Genomic DNA, 23,378 nt, shown 5'->3' on the forward strand with positions numbered 1-23,378 from the left:
AAATACTTTACTGAAGAAGACATACACATCTGATGTAAATGCAAGTGTGTGTGTGTGTGTGTGTGTGTGTAATGAGGGCATAGCTGGCTCCTTTATTAGGCTTTGGGTTTTCTTCATGTATCTGATTTCCAGAAATGAGAGTGAAAATACATTTTATTTTGCTCCCGTGTGTTTACTCACCTAAGATTTCATATATGAGGAATTAAATAAAAAATGTTTTTGCGGCCTTGGCTGAAAGAGAAGGACCATGATTATTACGTCAAAAGCAGATGGTTCTACTGTTCCTGAGTCTAGGATTGATGTGGAAAACCAAAGGTAAATGAGAGCCTTGGAGAAAAAGGGACTTACAAGGATATTATGCACTTGGGGTAATAGGTTTATTATCTCTATATACAAGTAAGCATTTAATGATGTTTGTCAAAAATAAGAGACAAGATAACAAAAACTATTTTAGCATGAAAAAGAGATAGCTGCAACAGACCAATACTGAGCTTAAGGACTCCAAAAAGAGCACAGAACCTGAAATGACAGTTTTCAGGTTGTACAGTTATCCAGACAATGAAGTCAACTATACAAGGCAAGCAACAAACACATGACAATAAAACACCATCAACAGTTTCTCACTGGAGGATGGAGGGAGGCTTGCTGGGGCCTGGGGCCACTGGTGGGAAAGGGTATTAAAATCTCATAAATCCTCCATATCTTTTTTCCATTTCGGGAACTTCTTTGGAGTAACTTTCCCCTTCTTCGTTGGAGGGCAGAGCCTCGGCAAAGCGCTTCAGGAAGCCTCCATACCGTTTCTGGTAGTCCATCCACCACTCTGGGCGGCCCACTCTTCTCATGAAGCCCCCATATCGCTTCTGCAGCTCTTTGGCTTCATCTTCCAGTTGGGGGCTTCTCTTTAAGCCTCTCATGAAGCCCCCATATCTCTTGCTCACTTCTTCCTCATTATCACTGCCATCCTGGTGGTGGCTATGCTCTCGGTTGTCCCCTGTTTCCAGAAGCTCTTTCAGCAGGTCTGAGGAATTGGCCAGCGAGTCATCCTCCTCTGCATCCTTCTTCATGAAGCCCCCATACCGCTTGGCGAGGATCTCACTTCCATTGGCCTCTTCTTCTGGCTCCATGGGATAAAGCTCATCCATTTTCTTCATGAAGCCTCCATACCTTTTCATGAAGCCCCCATACCTTTTGGCTAGCAAATGGCTCTCTTCTGGTTTGCTGTTTTCTCTGAGGGTGCCGGTGCCATCTTGAGGAAGCTCTGGTTTGGACAGCTGCAGGAGCTCCTTGCAGGTTTCCCAGATTTTCAGAGAAGGCAGTTTTCCTTGACATTCCATTATGCAAGCCTGGGAAAACAATTTGATGTAATGATAAAAAGAAGCTTCTCTGATTTCATTAAGTAAATGAACTTTTGTGGACCAAAATATGCTTGCTTTGACATAATAACTCCCTTATTACAATAAGGTCATCTCCAATCTCTTATCACAACTTTTCATAAGGCTGAGCATGCAAATGAAACAAAATTTGGAAAGGGGAAAGTGCGGGGGGTGGTTAACTGAATCCAGTTAGGAATCTGCCTTTGGATTTTAAAGCCATAGAAATTTTAAAGAATTTTTAAAAAAAATTTTTTCACCTACTTTTAACTTAGATTGACTGCTTTCACAATTTAATTTCACTTGATAATTTTCCACTTCTGATATAATTTTGTTTAAGATTTTTTTAACCAAAAAGGAGAAATTTTTATTACCTAATCAGGGATATTTCCTCAAAATTCCTTTTATCTTCTTGTCTTACAGATAAAATCAATATTAATAACATAAGGGTCAATTGCTTTCTTGTGTTAATATTTTACCTAAAATGGTATCTAATATTCCTGCAAATACTTTCAATCTTCAAAGAAAAACAACAATTTCAAAAAAGTTTATAAAGACAGACATCCTAAAAACTCAATTTAAATCTTATGAATTATTTGCATTCTTATTAATTTGCTAATTTGTTGAAAGTACAGATCTTTTTGTTTTTTCCTTTTTTTCTTGCTGGATACAACAGACTTTATTATCTTGAACAAAATGTCTGTAATGATGAGGTCAGATATAAAATTATACAAATGCAAGTGCACAAATTATTCATGTTTATTTTCTTCACATTTAGTCACTGTTGTACAGAAAAAGTATTTTCCAATGGAAATCATGGTATTTGATAAAATAAGAATCATCAGTATACATTCTTTCCTTTTTCTTATACAAATATTAAATTCAAAATCATTGTAAGTCTACACATTCGAATGACCTTGTTAAGATTTTTTTTCTATTTAACAGATCACTTGGGTATGATAGAGTACTAATATGTGAACATTTACAAAACACGCATGATGTTTCTTAGCATTTCAGGAGTTTTTTATAGCCCTCTGAAATCTACTTATAGACTGCCCAGGTTACAGACCTTTAATTTAGACAGAAAGGCCAGGCTCTTTCTTGATATTTAAAAATATACTGGTATATTAAGTGATGTTAAATACACATATATTATTTTCACAGTGAAAGAAAGCATTTTATTAGTGCAACAAAATCTTGAGGGCACATATTTAGCAAGTTCTTAATGCGTATTTAAGCTTTGTGTCTGAGAAGATTAAATATATAACTACATAAGAATCTAAAGATGATCTATTAATAATTAAAATGTCTTATTTTATTCCCGACATACGATGAAGAAATCAAAACACCATTAAAAGCTTAAGATGTTTAAGGGGCAATACTATTTCCATTCTAAAATTGTATCTAAGTGATCTTGTTGTTAAAAATTAATGTTGAATATTTTGCATACTAATACTAAAAGACTTTTAAATGTATGTGATATGAGATTCCTTCAAAACCAAATAGTAACAAATACCAGAATAATGCACTCCTACTAAGGCAGCGATGTTAACTGATGGCTCCTATAGCCATGTATGCCTGTTTTGTGGTATTTATCACACTTTGTGTGGTATGGTCAAAATCACATTAGATGGGAAATTCTATTTGGACATCAGCCATAGCATGGCTGCTCATCTCTGCATCCACCACGGTGCCAATCATAAGTGTCTTTCACATGGTTGAAGCTCAATAAATATTTGTTAACATTGATTTCACTACATATTTTTGGCTAGGCAACCTCATTTCTCACATGCCTTTTGCATCTGAGCCAAAGTCCCAGAGTGCTGTAATCCTAGTGAGACAGTCACTAAGTAAATCTTTTGTCATTGAGACAATAACAACCCTGAATGTAGGGTCCAATACAAATCAGTTATTATGCAAAATGCCTTTCTATGAGACTATTTTTATTGATGGCTGCTTATTATCTATTTTTTTCAAGTTGCTAATACTACATGTGCCATTCCATCACCTGGATTCAAGTAATGATAATAGTAATAAGTGATAACAACAAGAGCATAAAAAGCAGTGAGGAAAATTCTGGCAAGAGCAGCCTTCCTCTTCTCCTCCCCCACAATCCTGTTACATGATGAGAGGAAGATGAGAGGAGAGAAGTCAAGATTTGAGGTGATACCCAAGGAAGGCCTAGCTGCTACCCAGTGAGCTCTGCTCAAGTTCCTCAACAATGCAAAAGGAAGATTAGTAGCATTTGGGGAGCTTGGTGAATCAAGCAGATTAAATATGAAAAAAACCCATTTGAATAGGCATTATTAAATGTCAGCCATATTAATTCACTAACTCACATAACTTAAGTAAATCTGATACTATTTTGGGGTCAGACTATGTGATTAGAAAAATTAGACTAGAATCCATATAACCTTTATTCAGATGGCAGAGAAAGCTAGGGGAGGGGGCTTAGCCGCCCACATGTTGAGCAGGCAAAGCTCAAAATATGTGTGACTGGGCACAGGGAATTATGGGGTCAGAAAGTGGGGTCTTATATATGGCATGTTTTGGGTTTCTCTTTCTCCTTCTGTGCCTAAAATTCTTTACCCACAAGATCTATCCTTATATTTGTAGCACTTCCTCAATTTTTAGACATAGGTTAAAAGCTCATGACTACAGGAGAAAGAAGAAAGATGAGTGAAGGGGACGGTTTCCCCTATTGAAGATGAAACACTTTTCTCATAAATATACAACCTTCCTATGTGTCTTCTCTTTAATGCCAAGTTAGTACAGGTCAAACAAACAAACACTTAACCTGAAATATATACCACAGATAATTGGAACCTGTTCCTTGGTTTTCTCCCCATTTCAAACATCTACATAAGGTAAAATTTCCTCAATTCCACGTGGAACCCAAAGCAGCTTGGATGAATACATTACTCTCTATGAGCTTTTAAAGTCATCACAAAATTTCAACAAATTTCAAAAGCAATGCAAAGGAATTGTCAGGGGAGCTGGTAAAAGTGAAGCTACCTGAGTCTCGCGGTTGGAGATTCAGACTCAGTAGAGCACCAGAGGTGATTCGAGAGCCCATGGGGAACCAAGATCAGAATGAAAAGTGATTTTGTCCTCAGCTTTTTCTTTCCCAACCTCCTGTAGTGTAGTGTATCTTTGGACTGTTGTCACCCACTGGACACTGGCCACTTCTCTTGTTCCTTTCTCACAGCCAAATTAAACTGTTGTTTTAGTTACTATTACAAAAGGGCAGTCGAAACAGAAGTTGAATTCCAGCATCACTGGCTAGTGAGACAGTTATGAACTCTTTCCTGTCTATGGTTATTTCGCCTTCCTCTCCCCGTATCCCGTTTCCATCCCTTTGCTCTCTCCTGTTTACAGGTGAGGGTAGGGAAAGAGGGACCTGAGGTTAAGAGAGCTGGGATACATAAATCTAAAGAAAGGCGCCGAAACGTCACTAACAAAAAATTACATTATTTGCGGGAAAGATGGGAAGATGGCTGCGTGTGGAGGGGCCCTTAACTGGGATATGTTAGGAGTTGGGGTGACAGCATCTTCCTTCTGACAGCTCAGGAGAGAACCCAGTGCTCTCCGAGGTGCTGAACAGAGCACTTCTCAGGGTTCCCTAATTCCCAGGGTTAAAACAAACTCGGTTTCTGTGGCGACACCGCTACCCTTACCGGTCCCCAAATAGTCGCGGATCCCCGAAGCTAACAGCCACGGCAGGACTTCAGTCAGCGTTCCAGGAACAGCTGAGACACCCAGGTTACCACGGGCTCGCGCCGCTGTGGTTCCGACCCGGTGCTAATCGCCATACGCGCCCCGCTGTGGGCCTGGGATTGTCCGCGTACTGTTGCGGAGACTCTGTCTCACAAGGTGCGCAACACTCGCCGCGCGCAACACTCACCAGGAAGTTGATGTCGGCGGGGCGCACCAGGCGGTAGCTGCACGTCGCGCAATCCTGGCTGCATTCTGCCCGCACTGTCGCCAGAAGCCCGGGGCCGAGCAACAGCAGCCAAGGGCAGAGTCTCAGGAACCACGCCATGGACTGCGAGGAAAGAGGGACGCGTGCTTCGAGCCTGTCTGGGCGCAGAACGGGTACCTCTGCAGGACCCTCGCCACAACAGCCTCAGCAAGGGATCGTCGAGCAAAAGCCCGCAGGAATGCTCCTTTTTGGGGCCCCGCCCTCCCGGCCGACAGCTTTCAGGCAGACCTGGAGGCGACTCAGATCGCCTTGCGGCTCCCGGGATGGCGCGGTCGCCCCCAACGCGAGGCTGCCTGGGGCACCCAACTCTTTTCCTGGGCGTCCACGGCCCAGGGCAAGATTCCAGAGAGAACGCCGCAGACCAGGGCGAGGGACCGGGCGCCGGGGGAGGAAGGACATTGACTGGGGTCACAAAGAAGAACCAGAGAACGCGGTTGGGGAACCCATGCAATGAAATGTGAAGGAAAAGAGGGCGGGCAGCCGTCCCCAAACCCGCGCAGCAAAGACAAGCTTCGGGCAAATTCACTCACGTTCACGCTGTTCGGATGCAGCAGGCCAATTGGAAAAGCCGGGTTCCAGACACGACTCTAGAGGGAAGAGAAGAAGGCAAGGGTGAGGAGGACGGGCGTCGGGGAGGAGCGGGCCTGGGTGCGCTGGCGGACGTGGGCCTCACCGTCGCGGTCCTCAGCGTCGCCGCGGGGCTCTGAGCGCCTGCCTCGCCGTCCCGGGGCTTAACGGCGGCTGGAGCCACTTTATAATTAGCCCCAAACCGAAGGAGGCGCCCGCTCCCCAATCGCCGGCGGGCTGCAGCTGACGCAGGCCCTACGCCAGCCCCGCGCCGACGCCTTCGCGGGAGGGGTCGGTCCCCCAGTACCCGCGCGCCGCTTCCCCCACCGAGGGTGACGGCCATGGGGGGCGCTCGGTGGCTCCCGACACGGCCAGGTGACAAACCCAAGGCAGTTAGGAAGTTTGGGGAGAGTGAGATAGGATTAAGTTTCTCCGCATAAAGTCACTGAAATTGCACCGTGGGGTGCGGGCTCCAAGGAGGGAAGCGAGGTGGAGGCGTTTGGAAGGATAGATGGACTGGCTTAGACTTCTGGAATGTGCTGGAGACCCAGCGGGCCGATGAACCTGCCCCTTTCCCGCCTCCTCCCTGGACCCCCTCGGGGTCCCCGTGGGCACCAAGCACAGCCGTCCGGTTCGGAATGTCGTCATTTATCGACCCGCTTGTCCCCCACAGTTGACTCCGAGTTCCTTGCCGCAGCATCTAACAGCTTCAAGGTGCGCAGTAGGCGCTCAGTTAATGGTTACAGAAACTTAACAATTGAAACTTTCTGGGAATCTTAAAATCTCGGCACAGAATTTTCACCTTTCCAGTTAGAGAGACCCTTGGCCAAGCGTAGAAGCTGGTAAACCCTCAGGTTCCGGCACTGCGCGCTTTTCAGCCACTGTGGGAGAGGATCCGTGTTTATCCAGCTCCCCAGGGCTCCCAAGGCGAAGATCCACTGCCTTGAGAGCGCTGTCCAGGGTTTCCTGGGGGTGTTGGATGAGTGAGAAGGGGGTGCCGGGGCGGGTGTAATGTCAGCGCGCCAGGAGTGTGGTGGGGAGGGAAGGATGAGGGACCCCCTACCCGGGACGCCAGGGCTTGGAACATCTCCACCGGGAGGGGGCCGAGGGCACACTGTGGAGGCTGAGACTGTCCATTAAGACACGCTTTCCCGCTTCCTGGCTCTGCAAAAGATTGCTAAGTGGCAAGCTGCTTACATTGCCTGAGGCCTCAGTTTCCCTATTTGAAAAATAGGAACAGAGGTAATATGCCATTCATAAAGTTCTGGAGAGAATCAAATGAAATAATGGACAAAATCTCTTAGCCTTGTGCCTGGCACTATAGCAAGCCCTCAAAACGTGTTCCTAACCATCAGTTATCCGTCGTCCACCTTTCCATCGGTGCCCATTGTCTACTTACCTTACATCTGCCATGGATGTATCCAATCCACCTATGCATCTATCTCTCCTAGACCTAGGGGGAAACCATAAACAGTTCCTGGTCCCATACATAGGGAAAAGGTCCCAGGGCTTTCCCGGCCCTCTGCGCCCTCTGCAAAGGGCGGATTTCTACCGTCGCTAGAACCTGCAGCCGCGCTGCATGTCCCATTATAGTCGCTAGAGGGCAGCGCTATCCTGCGTAGGCTGAGCTTGCGGATACTGGGGTCTCAGTTCTCCACAGGCCTCACTGTGCGGGCTTGACACGCAGCACCCGGATTAGCACCAGAGCTGTACCCGAGCACCGCCTGCCTCCCGGCCGGGGCATCACAGTAGCAAGGTCGGGAAAGCAGAGCCCTGGCGTGGGACTGGAGAACCCCGGACATAGCCCTAGGGAGCCAGCATTACCCTCTGACTGAGCAGGAAAACACAACGTTTCCCGCTTTAGGTTCTTTTCATCATGGGGCCCCTTACTAGCTCCTTACCCTCTCTCCAAGGCAACGGAGAGCTTCTGTCTTTACTTAAGATTTTTCTTGTTGCCTGGGATTTGGAAAGGAAGCTGACTCCACTGCAGTACTCAGTGCGAAAGTAGTGCATGAACAAATTCTACCTAAAATTAAAGAAAACTTGCTATACTGGGATCCAGTATAGCTTGCGAGCTATACTGCGAACCTAGGATCCCCTAAGAACTTTAAACACATAATCAGGAGCAGGAGGCTGAGGGGTGTGTGTGTGTGTGTGTGTGTGTGTGTATGTATGTTTGTGTTTGGAATGACCACACCACGCGATGCTTTTTAAGGGTGCACAGCGCGCAGTAATGGGAACAGTGTTTTTCTGCACTCTGGCGGCACAAAGGCTCGTTAGGATCTTCGAAAATTAGAAGCTGAAGTTTGGAAGGGGCTTTAGGGATAATTTATTACACCACCCATTCTACAGATGGTAAAAACCAAGGCTCAGAACGTCCAAGTGACCCTCCCGGGCGGTGGCAGACCAGGTTTTCCAGCCTCTGAGTTCCTTCCCTGAAACCTACCTTAGGCCTAGTTTGTTTCTGTTGGAACTAGTCATGTTTTCTCTGAGTTAGGCTCTCTTGGCGCGTTTGCATTTTCCCCCTGGGATTCCTGAAATGTCAGGGGAGAGAGAAACAGAAAGGGAAAGAGAGGGCGCCTCCTAGGAGCAGTGCAAGAGTGTGTAGTTCCCCAGGAGACCTTCCTAGATGCTTGGGGCACAGTGGTTGTTTGGTAAATGTGTGTCGACATTTGGTAAACGTGTGTCGACATTTGGTAAATGTGTGTCGACTGAATGAATGAATGAAGTGATAGGAGGTCGACCTTGTTTGCCTACCCCAAATCAGTGACATCTCTTCCCATCATCCTCCCCCATTGACCTGAGATACTAAAAGTCATTCTGGTGGCAATGAGTTGTAAGAAATTCATTTTTTTCATGATCTTTTAAATATTTATCAAGAACGAACAGACTTTTTGCAGTTATGATCTGGGAGAAAGCTGCTCTAGAAATCAGACTAAAAAAGGGAAAGAAGAAATCAGATTAAAAAAGCATCCAATCCAGAGATTTTTTAATTTTTAGGTTAGGATCAAGAACTCTTCTTCTGATCCTAGGGTCCCAAGCATTAGCCCAAAGGGATTCATCCTAGAGACCAAGAAATGTGACTTTTTAACCCTGATGATGAATGGCGTTTTGCTCAGTTCTTAGGTGTCCTCAGAGCCTAAAAAGGTGGGATTTTACAATGTTCTTTTAGTGTCCTCTTCCATTATTTTCAGATGGAAGATGCCTAAATTGAATGATGTCTTTCTGGCACTCACTCCTCTGCTCCCCTACCCTTCCGGTCACCCCAGCAGACATATTTGATTACAGAAAGCCATTTCTGTCTGCCCCCCTCTCTCTAAAGTAGCAGTAGTGGAGACAAGGCCCTTCTGCACTCTGGCAATTGTGTGATGCTTCAGCATAAAAGCAACATGTTCTAACATTTCAGATGTTTGGAATCATGCCAGAGTCAGGGGAGACATCCCTGTTTTCAGTTACAATCTAAAGTGCACACTTTGCAAAATGTGATTCGGTGATCTGGGCATATTACTGTGAAGTAGCGCTGTTAAGGATTCTTTTTCAGACTGGCTCAGAACACCATAACAGAGCAGCTGGAAGTGGGGTTGGCTTGAACGAGATGTTTTATGGTGTCACAAACCCCATTTTAAGGAAAGTCAGTGTTGGTACGTTCTCATTTCCCAAAATCCAGGAAACAGAATAAAACTCTAGGAAGAAAAGGTAATCTGGTATGAAGTTGCCAGATTAAATAATAGAGTTTAAATAATATAAATTAAATAATAGAATGAGTTTAAATAATAGAAAACATGTCAGTGTGTCAGAGGAGGTGGGTAGAAAGGGAAGGTAAATTAAACCAAGGATATCAAACTGTATTTTATGTACTGTAAACTTAGGGAGGATTGAAACACACTTCCTAACTTTGGCCTTTTGCTCTCCAACAGGGAAAAGATCAATCTTACTATTAAGTATAGGTAATTAGACAATGAATAAAGCAAGTCCTATTATGACTTTTTAGATTAAAATAACATATAGCTGTGAGTCCAACCAATAGTGTGTCTTGAGCAGTTTGACTTTTAATAATGACTTTTGAAATTGCCTTGAGAAATTTAATAGCCACACCAGAGAACCAGTCAGTGTTAAAAAATTGTGTTGCCTTGGTGAAACCCTGTCTCTACTAAAAATACAAAAAAAAAAAAAAATTAGTCGGGCTGGTGGCAGCCACCTGTAATCCCAGCTACTCGGGAGGCTGAGGTAGGAGAATGGCTGGAACCTGGGAGGTGGAGCTTGCAGTGAGCCGAGATCGTGCCACTGCACTCCAGCCTGGGCGGCACAGCGAGACTCCGTCTCAAAAAAAAAAAAAAAAAAAAAAAGTGTCGCCTCATTGGATCCAAACCTTCTTCAACAACTTGACTTTGATTTGGTTTTGGTTGTTTCTGAAATCAAATGTCAGATCCCACTTATGGGACCTGTATAGAAGGCGTTCAAAAATATTCGTCCACCAGAGACAATTTCCACAGTTGAAGGAATGCTAGAAAAGAAATTCGAAATAGATTTTGATCAATAGTAAGTTATTGGAATGAATGCAATGGTTGCAGTTTACCAAGTTCTTCAGGGAATTTTTCTTGCATATGATCCACAGCGCAGATGTTTGCACATAGTAGAGACTCAGTGAAGTTGCTTTTAAAACATGTGTTTTTGCTTATAGTTACATCTTCCATAGCTCCCAAGTGATGATGAATGGTGGGATAGACCCAAGAGGTCAAAATGTTTTAATAAAATTATATAGGGAAAGTGCTCAAATCTTTCCAAGTTATCAAATAAAAACTGAACAAACTGAAAAACCAACGACTCTTCTTAGATTTGTCATACAGACTGGGTCACAGAGAAAACCACTGTCCCCTCAAATTGGAGAGACCAACAGGCAAATGCAGAGGGTCCTGGCTTGCTGGCGCAGAAACCTCCCAGAACCTGAACTATAGCTGACAAATTCCAGGAGACTGTGTGAACAAATCTGAGATAAAAATTCCAGGGGAACCCAGTCCATGGAGGCCTCCACACTTTCATGAGTTTTACCTACAGGTGTTCAACAAGGTTCTCACAATGAATAATGGAAAAAATTTCCCTTGTGCTTCCAGCAGTGAGAGGGAAAAAAGAGCCATTTTGATATACATTGGAACATTGTGTTCTTAACAAGGTTTGCCCACAGGAGAACCTAGTTAACCAGAGTCTAATCTGCTCAAGTTTCATCAGAAAATAGCTGACCTGAGGGACTGGGAATACCCAACTCCAGCCCCCTCCAGCCATTGTGTTCCACTGAAGGGGAGGCTGGGGACTAAGAACATATGTAAAGTTCACAGAGGTACAGGCTCACTAAAGACTGAGACCTACTCATAGGACTGCAGAACATTCTCTTCCTGCCTTATCAACACATTACTAAAGGCATATTTATAACATTTCCGTTTACCCAGTACATCAAGTCTGGCTGTCAAGAAAAAATTACAAGACATACTAAAAAGCAAAAAAATAAATAAAGAAAAATCAATCAATCAATCAATCAATCAATCAATCCCCACAGTTTGAAGAGACAGAGCAAGCATCAGAACCAGGCTCAGATATGTCAGAGATGTTAGAATTACCAGATGGGGAATTTAAAACAACTGTGATTAAAACACTAAAGGATGAGGTAGACAGCATGCAAGAACAGATGGGCAATGTAAGCAAAGAAACAGAAATTCTAAGAAAGATCCTGGAAGAAATGCTAGAGATCAAAAACACTGTCACAGAAATGAGAAATGCCTCTGATGGGTTTATTGTTAGACTGGACATGGCTGAGGAAAGAATCTCTGGGCTTGGGGATATGTCAGTAGAAACTGCCAAAACTGAAAAGCAAAGATAAAAAAGACTGAAAAAACAAAAACCAGAATATCCAAGAACTGCAGGACAATTATAAAAGCAGTAACACATATGTAATGAGAATTCCAAAAGGAGAAGAGAGAAACAGAAGAAATGTTTGAAACAATAGTAACTGAGAAATCCCCCAAATTTTGTCAGACGCTAACTCCTATCTATCAGGATATGTTGTCAGGAAGCCCAGACAACACAGCAGGATAAATGCCAAAAATCCTGTACCTGTGCATACCATTTTCAAACTACAGAAAATAAAACATAAGGAAAACATCCTGAAGGAAGTCAGAGAGGGGAAGAACACCTTACCGGTAGTGGAGTAAAAATAAGAACTACGGCCGGGCGCGGTGGCTCACGCCTGTAATCCCAGCACTTTGGGAGGCAGAGGCGGGCGGATCACGAGGTCAGGAGATCAAGACCATCTGGCTAACACGGTGAAACCTCGTCTCTACTTAAAAAATACAAAAAATTAGCCGAGCGTGGTGGCGGGCGCCTGTAGTCCCTGCTACTCGGGAGGCTGAGGCAGGAGAATCGCTTCAACCTGGCAGGCCGAGGTTGCCATGAGCTGAGATCATGCCACTGCACTCAAGCCTGGCGACAGAGCAAGGAGCAAGACTCCATCTCAAAAAAAAAAAAAAAAAAAAAAAAAAAGATAATAAGTACATCTGATCTCTCAGAAATTAAGCAAGAAGAGACAGGAGTAAAATATTGAAAGTATGAAGAGAAAAAAAAACCCCATCAAGCTAGAATTCTTTATTTTGTGAAATTGTCCTTCAAAAGTGAAAGAGAAATAATTTCTTAGACAAATAATTGAGAAATTGATTGCCAGTAAACCTGCCTTGCAAGAAATGTTAAATTCTTTAGAGAGAAGGAAAATAATAAAGGTCAAAAACTTTGATCTACATTAAAAATGGAAGCGTATCAGAGAAAGAACAAGTGAAGGTAAAATAAAAACTTGTATTTTGTTATTCTTGATTGATCTAATAGATAACACTTTGTTTAAAATAATAAAAGCAACAGTGTATTTGATTATGTATGCTTATGTGCAGATATATGTTTAGGTATGCTTATATGTAAGTGAAATAAATGGGAGCAATGATACAAGAAACAAGAGGAAGGAATTATAATTATTTTGTTATTGTAAGGTACTCACATTACCTGTGAAGTGGCATAATGTTACTTGAAATTGGACTTGGATTCCTTGTAAATGTATATTGTAAAATCTAGGGTAAACACTTTAAAAAGTTTAAAAAAAGGATAACTGATATACTACTAAGGGAGAGAAAATAGAATAATATAAAATACTCAAAACCACAAAAGTCAGAAAAAGAGTAGAAGACAAAAATAACAAAGGCAACAAATAGAAAATGATAACACATATGGTAGATAGGAATCCTACTGTATCAATAACTAGTTTAGATTTCAATGATCTAAATACACTAATTAAAAGATATTGTCAGAGTGGAACAAGAAACAAGTTTCAACCATGTGTTGTTCACAAAAAGTCTGTGTAAATATAAAGGCACATATAGATTAACAGTAAACAACTGGTGAGAGCTGTGCTAAAACTAATCAAAAGAAAGCAAAAGTAGCTATATTAATTGCAACCAGAGAAGACTTCAGACCAGAAAAAGTTATCAGGGGTGAAGAGGACTATTACATAATGATAAAGGGATTACTTCTTCAAGAAGACATAAAAATACTTAATGTGTATGCACCTAACAACAGAGCATCAAAATACATAGGCAAAAATGGGTAGGACTGCAGGGAGAAATAGATGAATTCACTATTATATTTGGAGGCTTCAACACCCCTCTGTCAGCAATGGACAGATCCAGCAGGCGCAAAATTGGTAAGGACGAAGTTGAACCCAACAACACCATCAGACAATTGAATATAATAGATACCTACAGACTGTTTCATCCAACAACAGCAGAATATCCATCCTTTTCAAGCTAACACAAAACATTCACCAAGATAGACTGCATTCTGGGCCATAAAACACACCACAGCAAATTTACAAGAATATGAATCATACAATGCCTGCTCTTAAACCACAATGGAATTAAACAAGAAATCCATAATAGAAAGATAAATGAAAAACTCCAAAATACTTGGAGATGAAAAAACGCTTCTAAATAACATGTAGGTCAAGGAAGAAATCTCAAGAGAAATTTAAAAGTAACTTAAAATGAAAACACAACTTATCAAAATTTGTGGGATGAAGTAAAAGCAGTGCATAGAGGGAAATTTGTAGTATTGAATGCATGTGTTTGAAAAGAAGAAAAATCTAAAACCAATCACCTAAGCTTCCACCTTAGGAAACTGGAGGAAGAAGATCAAATTAAAGTAAGTAGAAGAAAAGAAGTGATGAAAATTAAGATAGATTAGATTTGTTAGATTTCTCTGTCTTATTATCCTGTCTTCATGTTTTTAAGTCATTTTGGGTAGTCCTCCCTTATCCATGGTTTTTCTTTGTTTGGTTTTAGTTACTTGCAGTCAACTACAGTCTGAAATTATTAAATGGAAAATTCCAGAAATGAATAGTTCATAAGCTTTAAGTTGTGCACCATTCTGAGTAGTGTGATGAAATCTCATGCCACCTTCCTCTGTCCCATTGGGATGCCTATCATCCTTTTGTTCAGCATATTCACATTGTATAGTAAGTCCTCACTTAACAGTTGATAGTTTCTTAGAAACTGTGACTTTACACAAAACAACGTGTAATGAAATCAATTTTCTCATAGGCTAATTGACATAAACAAGAGTTAAGTTCCTAAGGTATATTCCTGGTCATAAAAACATCACCAAACTTCTAAATGAAACCCTAAACATTTCTAATATTGAAGATTAAAATAAATAAGAGCTATATATGCATTTTAGAATGATTAATTAAAAATGCCATTGAAATTTTTATAGGGATTGCATTGAATCTTTAGATCCTTTTGGGTGGTAGGGATATGTTAACAATATTAATTATTGCAATTCATAAACATGAGATATCTTTCCATGTGTTTATGTTTTCCTCAATTTATTTCATCAAGGATTCATAGTTTTCAATGTACAGATCTCTTACCTCCTTGGTTAAATTTGTTTCTACGTAATTTTTATTCTATTGTTAAAACCAGTAAAAAAAAATATTTATCCAATTTTTGATGAATCAGTGAGTGACAACAGTCATAGTAGTGGGTTAAATCCAGGATGTTTGCAAGGTAAAAATTGTAAGGAACCCCTCCTACCATCATTCAGTTCAAAAACAAACAATAACAAATATGGTAGGTTTGATGAGCAAATTTGTACTTCATTGTTCCTTGTGCATTTATATAATTGTCCTATATTTTATGAATTGTTATTTTATGATAATTTATATTCATTCATTCATTGTTCATTTCCAATCTGCTTTATTCCAATTTGGGGTTGTACATGGTTGGAGCTTGTTCCAGGAGCTCAAAACACAAGGCAGGAACCAACCCTGGACAGGATGTCATTTCATCGCAGGGCACACTCACACGCACCACCACCCTCACTCAGACTGAGACAATGTGGTCATGCCAGTTCACCTAATGTGCACATCTTTGGAATGTAGGAGGAAGCTAGAGTACCCAGAGAAAACCTATACAGACATGGGAAGAATGTGCAGACTCCACACACAACAGTGACCCTGGCTAGGAATTGACTTCTTTTCTCATCAACATTACAACAAAATATTTGAGGGCCTGCTGGAAGTCCTAGCTAATGCAACAAGATAAGAAAATAGAAAGGCATATAGATTTGGAAGGAGTAAATAAAGCTATCTTTATTTCTATACAGATGACATCACCTGTATAGAAAATCTGAAATAATTAAAAAAAAAAACCTCCTAGAACTAATAAGCAATTATAGCTGGGTTGCAGGATGTTAGGTTAGTACACAAAAGTCAGTCACTTTTCCATATACCAACAATGGCAAGTGGAATTTGAAATTTAAAAACACCATACAATTTATACTGGGACCCCCCAGATTTATCAACATATGTACAAAATCCATAGGAAAACTACAAAACTCTGATGAAAGAGATCAAAGAAAAACCTAAATAAATGGAGAGATATTCCATATTGATGGACAGGTAGACTCAATATTTTCAAGATGTCATTTCTTCCCAGTGTTCTATAGATTCAATGCAATCTAGTAAAAATCCCAACAAGTTATTTTATGTTTATTGACAAACTGAGTCTAAAATTTATGTGGATGGCAAAAAAGCCAGAATAGTCAGCACTTACTGAAGGAGAATAACGAACTTGGAGGATTGACACTACTTGACTTCAAGTCTTACTACAAAGCTTACTTATAAAAGTAGTGATCAAGACAGTATGGTATTAGCAAAAGAACAGACAAATAGGTTAATGGAACAGAATAGACAGCCAAGAAATATACCCACATAAATATAGCCCACTGAGTTTTGACAAAGAAGCAGAAGCACTACAACAGAGAAAGTCTTTTCAACAAATGGTGCTTGAACAACAGCACATCCATAAGCAAATAAATGAAACTAGACACAGATCTTACACCTTAAAAAAATTAACTCAAAATGGGTCACAGGTAGACCTGCATATAAAATGTACAAGGAGGACACACCAAAAACCCTGTTGGAACTAATGAATAAATTGAGTGAAATTACAAGATACAAAATCAACATGTAAAAATCAGCTGTGTTTCTATAAACTAATGATGGCTATCTGAAAAAGAAATCAAGCAACCAATTGCATTTATAATAGAATAAAAATTACTTAGGAATAAATTTAACCAAGGAGGTAAGAGATCTGTACATTGAAAACTATGAATCATTGATGAAATAAATTGAGAAAGTCATAAACACATGGAAAGATATCTCATGTTTATGAATTGGAATAATTAATGTTGTTAACATATCCCTACTACCCAAGAGGATCTAAAGATTCAGTGCAATCCCTATAAAAATTTCAATGGCATTTGTTTCCACAGAAATAGAAGAAATAATCCTAAAATTTGTATGGAACCACAAAACATCCAAATAGCCAAAGTAATCTTGAGGAAAAAGAAGAAAGCTGAAGGGCTCACCTGATACCAAATATACTGCAAAGCTATCGTAATCAAAAGAGCATGAGATCAGCATACAAATAAACATATAGACCAATGGTAAAGCAGAAGAGAATAGAGAGCCCAGAAATAAATCCATGGATTTATGGTCAATTGATCTCTGACAAAAATGCCAAAAACACACAATGGGGAAGACGCTCTCTTTAATCAATGGTGTTGAGAAAACTGGATATCCACAAGCAAATGGATGAAATTGGATCCCATCTCACACTGTGTAGAATGCTTCAATGATCATGGGAGTGCTAATATCTCTTTGAGATCCTGATTTCAATTATTTGGATAAATACACAGACGTAGGATTGCTGGATCATATGGCAATTCTATTTTTAATTTTTTGAGTAACCTTCATACCCATCTTCATAGCGGCTGCACCATTTTACATTTCCACCAACAGTCACAAGGGTTCTAATTTTTCCACGTCCTTGCTAAAACTTAATTTCTTTTTTTTTTAAAACATAATGGCTATTTTAGCAGATGTGAGATAATATTTCATTGTAGTTATGATTGGCATTTCTCTGATGATTAATGATCATGAAAAGATATGAGAATCTTTTCATATACTTATTGACCATTTTTATGTATTCTCTGGAGAAAAGTCTATTCTAAACTTCTGACCATTTTAAAATAAGGTGTTTTAATCTATTGTTTAGATATATTTTGGATATTAACCTCTTATGAAATATATGACTTACAAATATTTTCTCTCATTTCATAGGTTACCTTGTCACTCTGTTGATTGTTTCCTTGGCTGTGCAGAAGCTTTTTAGATTGATGTGGTTCCACTCATTTATTTTTGCATTTGCTGCCTGTTTTTTGGTGTCATATCCAAGAAATTCTCACTAAAGTAATGAAGCATTTCCCCAATGCTTTCCTTCTAGTAGTGTTGTGGTTTCAGATCTTGTGGATAAATCTTTACCCCATTTTGAGTTGAGTTTTGTGTAAGATAATGGTCCAATTTTCTTCTTTTTAATGTGTATATCCAGTTTTCCCAACACCATCTGTTGGAGAGACTATTTGTTCCCCATTGTGTCTTCTCTGCTCCTTTGTTAAAAATCAACTTACCATAAATGCATGGATTTCTTTGCTCTCTATTCTATTCCATTGACTAATGTATCTGTATTTATGTCAGTATTATACTGTGTTCTTTTTTTTTTTTTTTTTTTTTGCCATTGTAGCTTTGTAATATATTTTGAAATCAGGAAATGTGAGACCTCAAGCTTTGTTCTTTTTTTCTTAAGATAGTTTTGGCTATGCAGGGTCCTTTGTGGTTCCATCTGAATTTTAGGATAATTTTTTTCTAATTTTAGTAAAAAGTGCCATTGGGATTTTGATAGAGATTGCATCAGGTCTGTAGATCACTTTGAGTAGTACAGACATTGTAACAATATTAAATCTTCCAATCCATTAACATAGAATGTCTTTCTATTTCTTTCTTTCTTCTTTAATTCCTTTCAACAATGTTTTGTAGTTTTCAGTGTGTTTTTTATTTCCTTGGTTAAGCTTATGCTTAAGCTTATTCTTTAATGATGCCATTCTAAATTGGATTATTTTATTAATTTCCTTTTCAGATGATTTATTAGTGTATAAAAACACACCTGATGTTTGTATGTTACTTTTTATTCTGCAGTGTCACTAAATTTATTTATTAGTTCTAATAGTTTATTGGTGGAGCTTTTACAGTTTTCTCTATATAAGATCATGTCATCCACAAACTGCAATAATTTTACTTCTTTCTTTGAGATTTGAATGCCATTTATTTATTTTTCTTACTAAATTGTTCTGGCTAGGACTTTCATTACTACGTTAAATGGAGTGGCAAGAGTAGGCATCCTTTTCTTCTTCTTGATGTTATAGGAAAAGTTTTAGTTTCTCACCATCGAGTATAATGTTAGCTGTGGACTTTTCATATATGGCCTTTATTATGTTGACATAATTTCCTTCTCTTCCTTGTGTATTGATTTTTAATGAAAGGGTGTTGAATTTTGTCAAATGCTTTCTCTGCATCTACTGAGATCATTATTTGTGATATTTATTCTTTGCTCTGTTAATGTGGTGTATCACATTGATTGATTTTCATGTGATAAACCATCTTTATATCCCAGGAGTAACTCCCACTTGAGTCATGGTTAAGATCCTTTTAATGGTCTACTTGCTCATATATTGTTGAGAATATTTACATGTATATTTATTAGGGATATTGACCTGTAGTTTTCTCATAGTGTCTTTCTCTGGCATTTGTATCAGGGTAATGCTGGCCTCATATAATGAGTTTGGAAGTGTTCCTCACTTTAAAAAATTTTTATGAGTGTTTGAGAAAGATTCACATTAATTCTTCTTTAAAGGTTTAGTAGAATTCACCAGTGAAATCATGTGGTCCTGGGATTTTTCTTTTTTGGGGGGTTTTTGGCTACTGATTCAATGACTTTGTTAATTATAAGTCTGTTTAGATTTTCTATTTTTTCATGGTTCAGTCTTGGTAGGTTGAATGTTTCCAGGAATTTATTCATTTCTTCTAGGTTATCCAATTTGTTGGTACATCATTGTTAATAGTAGTCTATTATGATCCTTTGTATTTGTCAGTTGTAATGGCTTCTCTTTTTTTCTGGTTTTCTTTGAATCTTTTCTCTTTTTTCTTAGTCTAGCTAAATGTCAATTTTGTTGATATTCTCAAAAAACCAATCCTTAGTTTTAATGATTTTTTTCTATTCTCTATTTAATTTATTTCTGCTGTAATCTACATTATTTCCTTCCTTCTGCTAAATTTGCACATGGTTGCTTTTTTTCTAATTTCTTTAGGTGTAGAGTTAGGTCTTTTATTTAAGATTTTTTTTCTTTTTAAGTGTAGGAGTTTAACACTATAAACTTTCCTCTTAGTACTGCCTTTGCTACATCCCATAAGATTTGGTATGGTATGCCATATTTTGTTTTTGTCTCAAGATATTTTTAAATTTTCTTTTTAATTTTTTTCTTTGTCCTATTTGTTACGCAAAAGTATATTGTTTCATTTCTACATTTTTGAATTTTCAAGTTTTCCTTCTGCTGTTGATTTCTATTTTTATTCCATTGTGATCAGTAAAGATATTTGCTATAATTTCAATTTTCTTAAATTCATTCAGACATGTTTTGTGATCTAAAATGTGATCTATTGTGGATAATATTCTGTACATTCTTGAGAAGAATGTGTATTCTGCTGCTGTTGAGTGGAGTGTTCTGTATATGCCTGTTAGGTCCATTTGGTCTATAGTGTTGTTCACATTCTGTTTTCTTATCGATTTTCTTTCTAGATGTTCCATCCATTATTGAAAGTGAGCTATTGAAATTTCCTACTATTATTGTATTGCTATCTATTTATATTTCTTCTTTCTGTCTATTTCTTTCTTGAGTTTGATGAATGTTTCTCTTGTATCTTTAGATGCTCTGTTAATATTTGCATATATGTACGTGTGTATATCCATATGTATATGTATGCATAATTGTTATGTCTTCCTGGTGAATTGATTCTTTTATCATTATATAATGTCCTTCTTTTTTGTTAGTGACAATTTTTGACTTAAAGTCACTTTGTCTGATGTAAGTATGGCCATCCCTTCCCTCTTTTGGAAGTTGCCATTTGCATATCTTTTTCCATTCTTTCACTTTCAATCTATGTGTGTCCTTAAATCTAAAATAAGTCTTTTCTGGAAAGCATATAGTTGGATTGTCCCAGTAATTCTCTGCCTTTTGACTAGGGAGTTTGGTCCATTTGGCTTTAAAGAAATTATTAATAAGGATAGACTTACTATTGCCATTTTGTTAATAGTTTCCTGTCTGTCTTTGGCACTTTTGTCTCTCTTTTCCTCTCTTGCTGTCTTTATTTATTTATTTATTTTCGTTGACATTTTGTAGTGACGTATTTTTAGTTTTTCTCATTTTCTTTTTTATATCTTCATAGGTATTTTCTTTGTGTTTATTATAGGTCCTACATAAAACATCTTATTAAGATGTTTTAAGCTGATAATAAATTCAATGACGTACAAAAACTCTACCCTTTTATTCTCTCCATCTTTGTTATTGGTGTCACAGATTATATATTTTTATATTGTGTGCCAAAATTAAAAAGTCATTTATATTCCACTGTTATAGTATTACAGTATTCCATATTTGTTTATATATTTACCTTTACCAGCAAGCTTTATATTTTCCTATGCTTTCATGTTTAGTATCTTTTATTTTCAACTTAAAGGACTAATTTTAGCATTTCTTGTAAGGCCTGTCTAGTGATGAACTCTCTCAGTGATTGTTTATCTGGGAAAACCTTTATCTCTCCTTCATTTTTTTTTCTTTATTTTAATAGAGACTGGGCCTCACTATGTTGCCCCAGCTGATCTTGAACTCCTGAGCTCAACCAATCTTCCTGCCTCGGCCTCCCAGAGTGCTAGGATTACAGGTGTGAACCACCGTGCCTGGACCCCTCTCCTTCATGTTTGAGAAACAGTTTACTAGATATAATATTCTTGGTTGACAGTTAAAAAAAATATATATATATATATTGAGATGGAGTCTCCCTCTGTTGTCCAGGCTGGAGTGCAGTGGCGCGATCTCGGCTTACTGCAAGCTCTGCCTCTGGGGTTCACGCCATTCTCCTGCCTCAGCCTCCCGAGTAGCTGGGACTACAGGCACCTGCCACCATGCCACACTAATTTTTTTTTTGTATTTTTACTAGAGACAGGGTTTCACCATGTTGGACAGGATGGTCTCGATCTCCTGACCTCGTGATCTGCCCTCCTTGGCCTCCCAAAGTGCTGGGATTACAGGCGTGAGCCACCGTGCCCAGCCGACAGTTAAAAAATATTTTAGCACTTTGAATACATCATCCCACTTCCTTCTAGTTTCACAGTTCTGCTGAGAAATCCACTGATAGTCTGTAGAGATTCCCTTAGTGAGTTGCTTTTCTCATGGTATTTTCAAAAAATCTCTCTTTTATTTATTTATTTTTTCAATTTCCTTATAATTTGTCTTGGTGTGGACTTCTTTATTAATGACGCTTTTTATGGTGCTGTGTTAAGCTGAAATTTCTGAGGCAAAATGACCTTTTTAAAAATTCCTGGATTATCATATTCTTGGCCTCTTTTCTTAAGCTATAATTAGGTTGCCTTAGTAGAGTGCTCAAATCATGAAAGAAAGGGAATATTCTTGTAATGATTGAAGGAAACAGGCTATTTATCTACGTGGATCCAGTGCTCCATATGAAAAGTTGCAATAATAGAATACTTTATAAGTATAGGTAGAAAGCTGCTTCATAAAACTGTGATAAGATATTCCTAGAAAAAATGACTTCTGGATAGCACACAAAAATCTAATGAATAGTTACTTCATTTAGGATATATTATGTAGTATTAATCTCCAATATGTCAGTAGGTATAGAGCAAATTAGGAGATGTAAGATGTATTTGGATCAGAACTCAGGGGGTCCACGGACGGGAGGATTTGAATAAGTGAGAAAGGCACAAGAGAGGATCCCAGGACAAGGCAGAGTGACAGGAAGGAATCTGTTAGTGATGGGAGTTGTTGAGGTGCAAGGGAGTGTGAAGGGGCATTGGCTTGATGTAGGAAGACTTTGGTGGGATGGCGTAGGAGGTAGTGTGGGTAAAATAGGAAGAAAGGAGATTACTCAGCCACTCTTAGTGAGAACATGCAGTGGGGAGGGAGGATGCTCTCTCAGGCCTGCAGGTATACAGATGTCTGGAAAATGTGCCAGAGGGTTCTGAAAATGAAGCCTCCCTGGGATCTTTGGTCTTTGCTGGGAGAGAGTAGCTAATTACTTACTCTTTTCTCTCTTGACTTGCCAGTTTTTGTCTCTCTGTTGCTTCTTACTCCGTAGATATCCTTATAAACATACAAACTTGCTTATTTTTCTTCTGATTTTTTACAAAAGCGCTTTTCAAATCTATAATGATTCCCCTAAAAACTTCTGTCTCAACTTCTATCCTAACTCTACACATCACAGTTAAGATGGTTGAAGAATGGTCTAAGTTTTTTGGTAGCTTTCCTTTATCTTCTATGATTTCCTTATTCCACTGAAAATTTGCTTTTATTCGTATCACTCCAGTGAAATTGTACTTGTTACAGTCAGCAATAACTTTCTAGATGAAAATCCAACAAACCTATTTCATTTATTATACCACTTATATCTTCAGTATTGGACACCAGTGTCCCCTCACTCTTTCCAGGTATTCTCCCTGACACTGTTCACTGTTACCTTTTTGGTTGTTCTTTTTATTCTTTCCTAGATTTTTCTTCCTATGTCTGTCCCTTAAATGGTTATATCCCATCTGGTTTTGTCCTGTGGTTCATCTCATCTCAAATTACACATTCTTTTGCGGAAAATTTATCCTCTCCAGGACTTTACCTTTGATGTAGTTTAGATATTTGTCTCCTCAAATCTCATGTTGAAATGTGATCCCTGATGTTGGAGATGGGGCTTA

The 23,378-nt window shown here is 39.1% G+C and overlaps 1 protein-coding gene and 1 long non-coding RNA gene across 3 annotated transcripts in view; one reads left to right on the forward strand and one right to left on the reverse strand.

Annotated features, from left to right (window-relative positions):
- Positions 1–358: 358 nt before the first annotated feature.
- PENK (proenkephalin) lies at positions 359–6,078 on the reverse strand. The gene is made up of 4 exons (XM_005563359.5): positions 6,026–6,078; positions 5,883–5,939; positions 5,275–5,415; positions 359–1,343 (listed from the first exon to the last, which is right to left on the reverse strand). The coding sequence occupies exons 3-4, from the start codon at positions 5,410–5,412 to the stop codon at positions 678–680; spliced, it is 804 nt and encodes a 267-aa protein (XP_005563416.1). The 5' UTR covers positions 5,413–5,415; positions 5,883–5,939; positions 6,026–6,078; the 3' UTR covers positions 359–677.
- The window catches only part of LOC123575201 (uncharacterized), a 273,494-nt gene continuing 255,388 nt past the window's right edge, over positions 5,273–23,378 (forward strand). For both annotated transcript variants that reach the window (XR_010577290.2, XR_012416439.1), the window contains exon 1: positions 5,273–5,964. This is a non-coding gene — a long non-coding RNA (uncharacterized lncRNA). The remainder of the gene's footprint in view (positions 5,965–23,378) is intronic.

Source organism: Macaca fascicularis, chromosome 8, assembly GCF_037993035.2.
Source record: "Macaca fascicularis isolate 582-1 chromosome 8, T2T-MFA8v1.1".
NCBI lineage: Eukaryota > Metazoa > Chordata > Mammalia > Primates > Cercopithecidae > Macaca > Macaca fascicularis.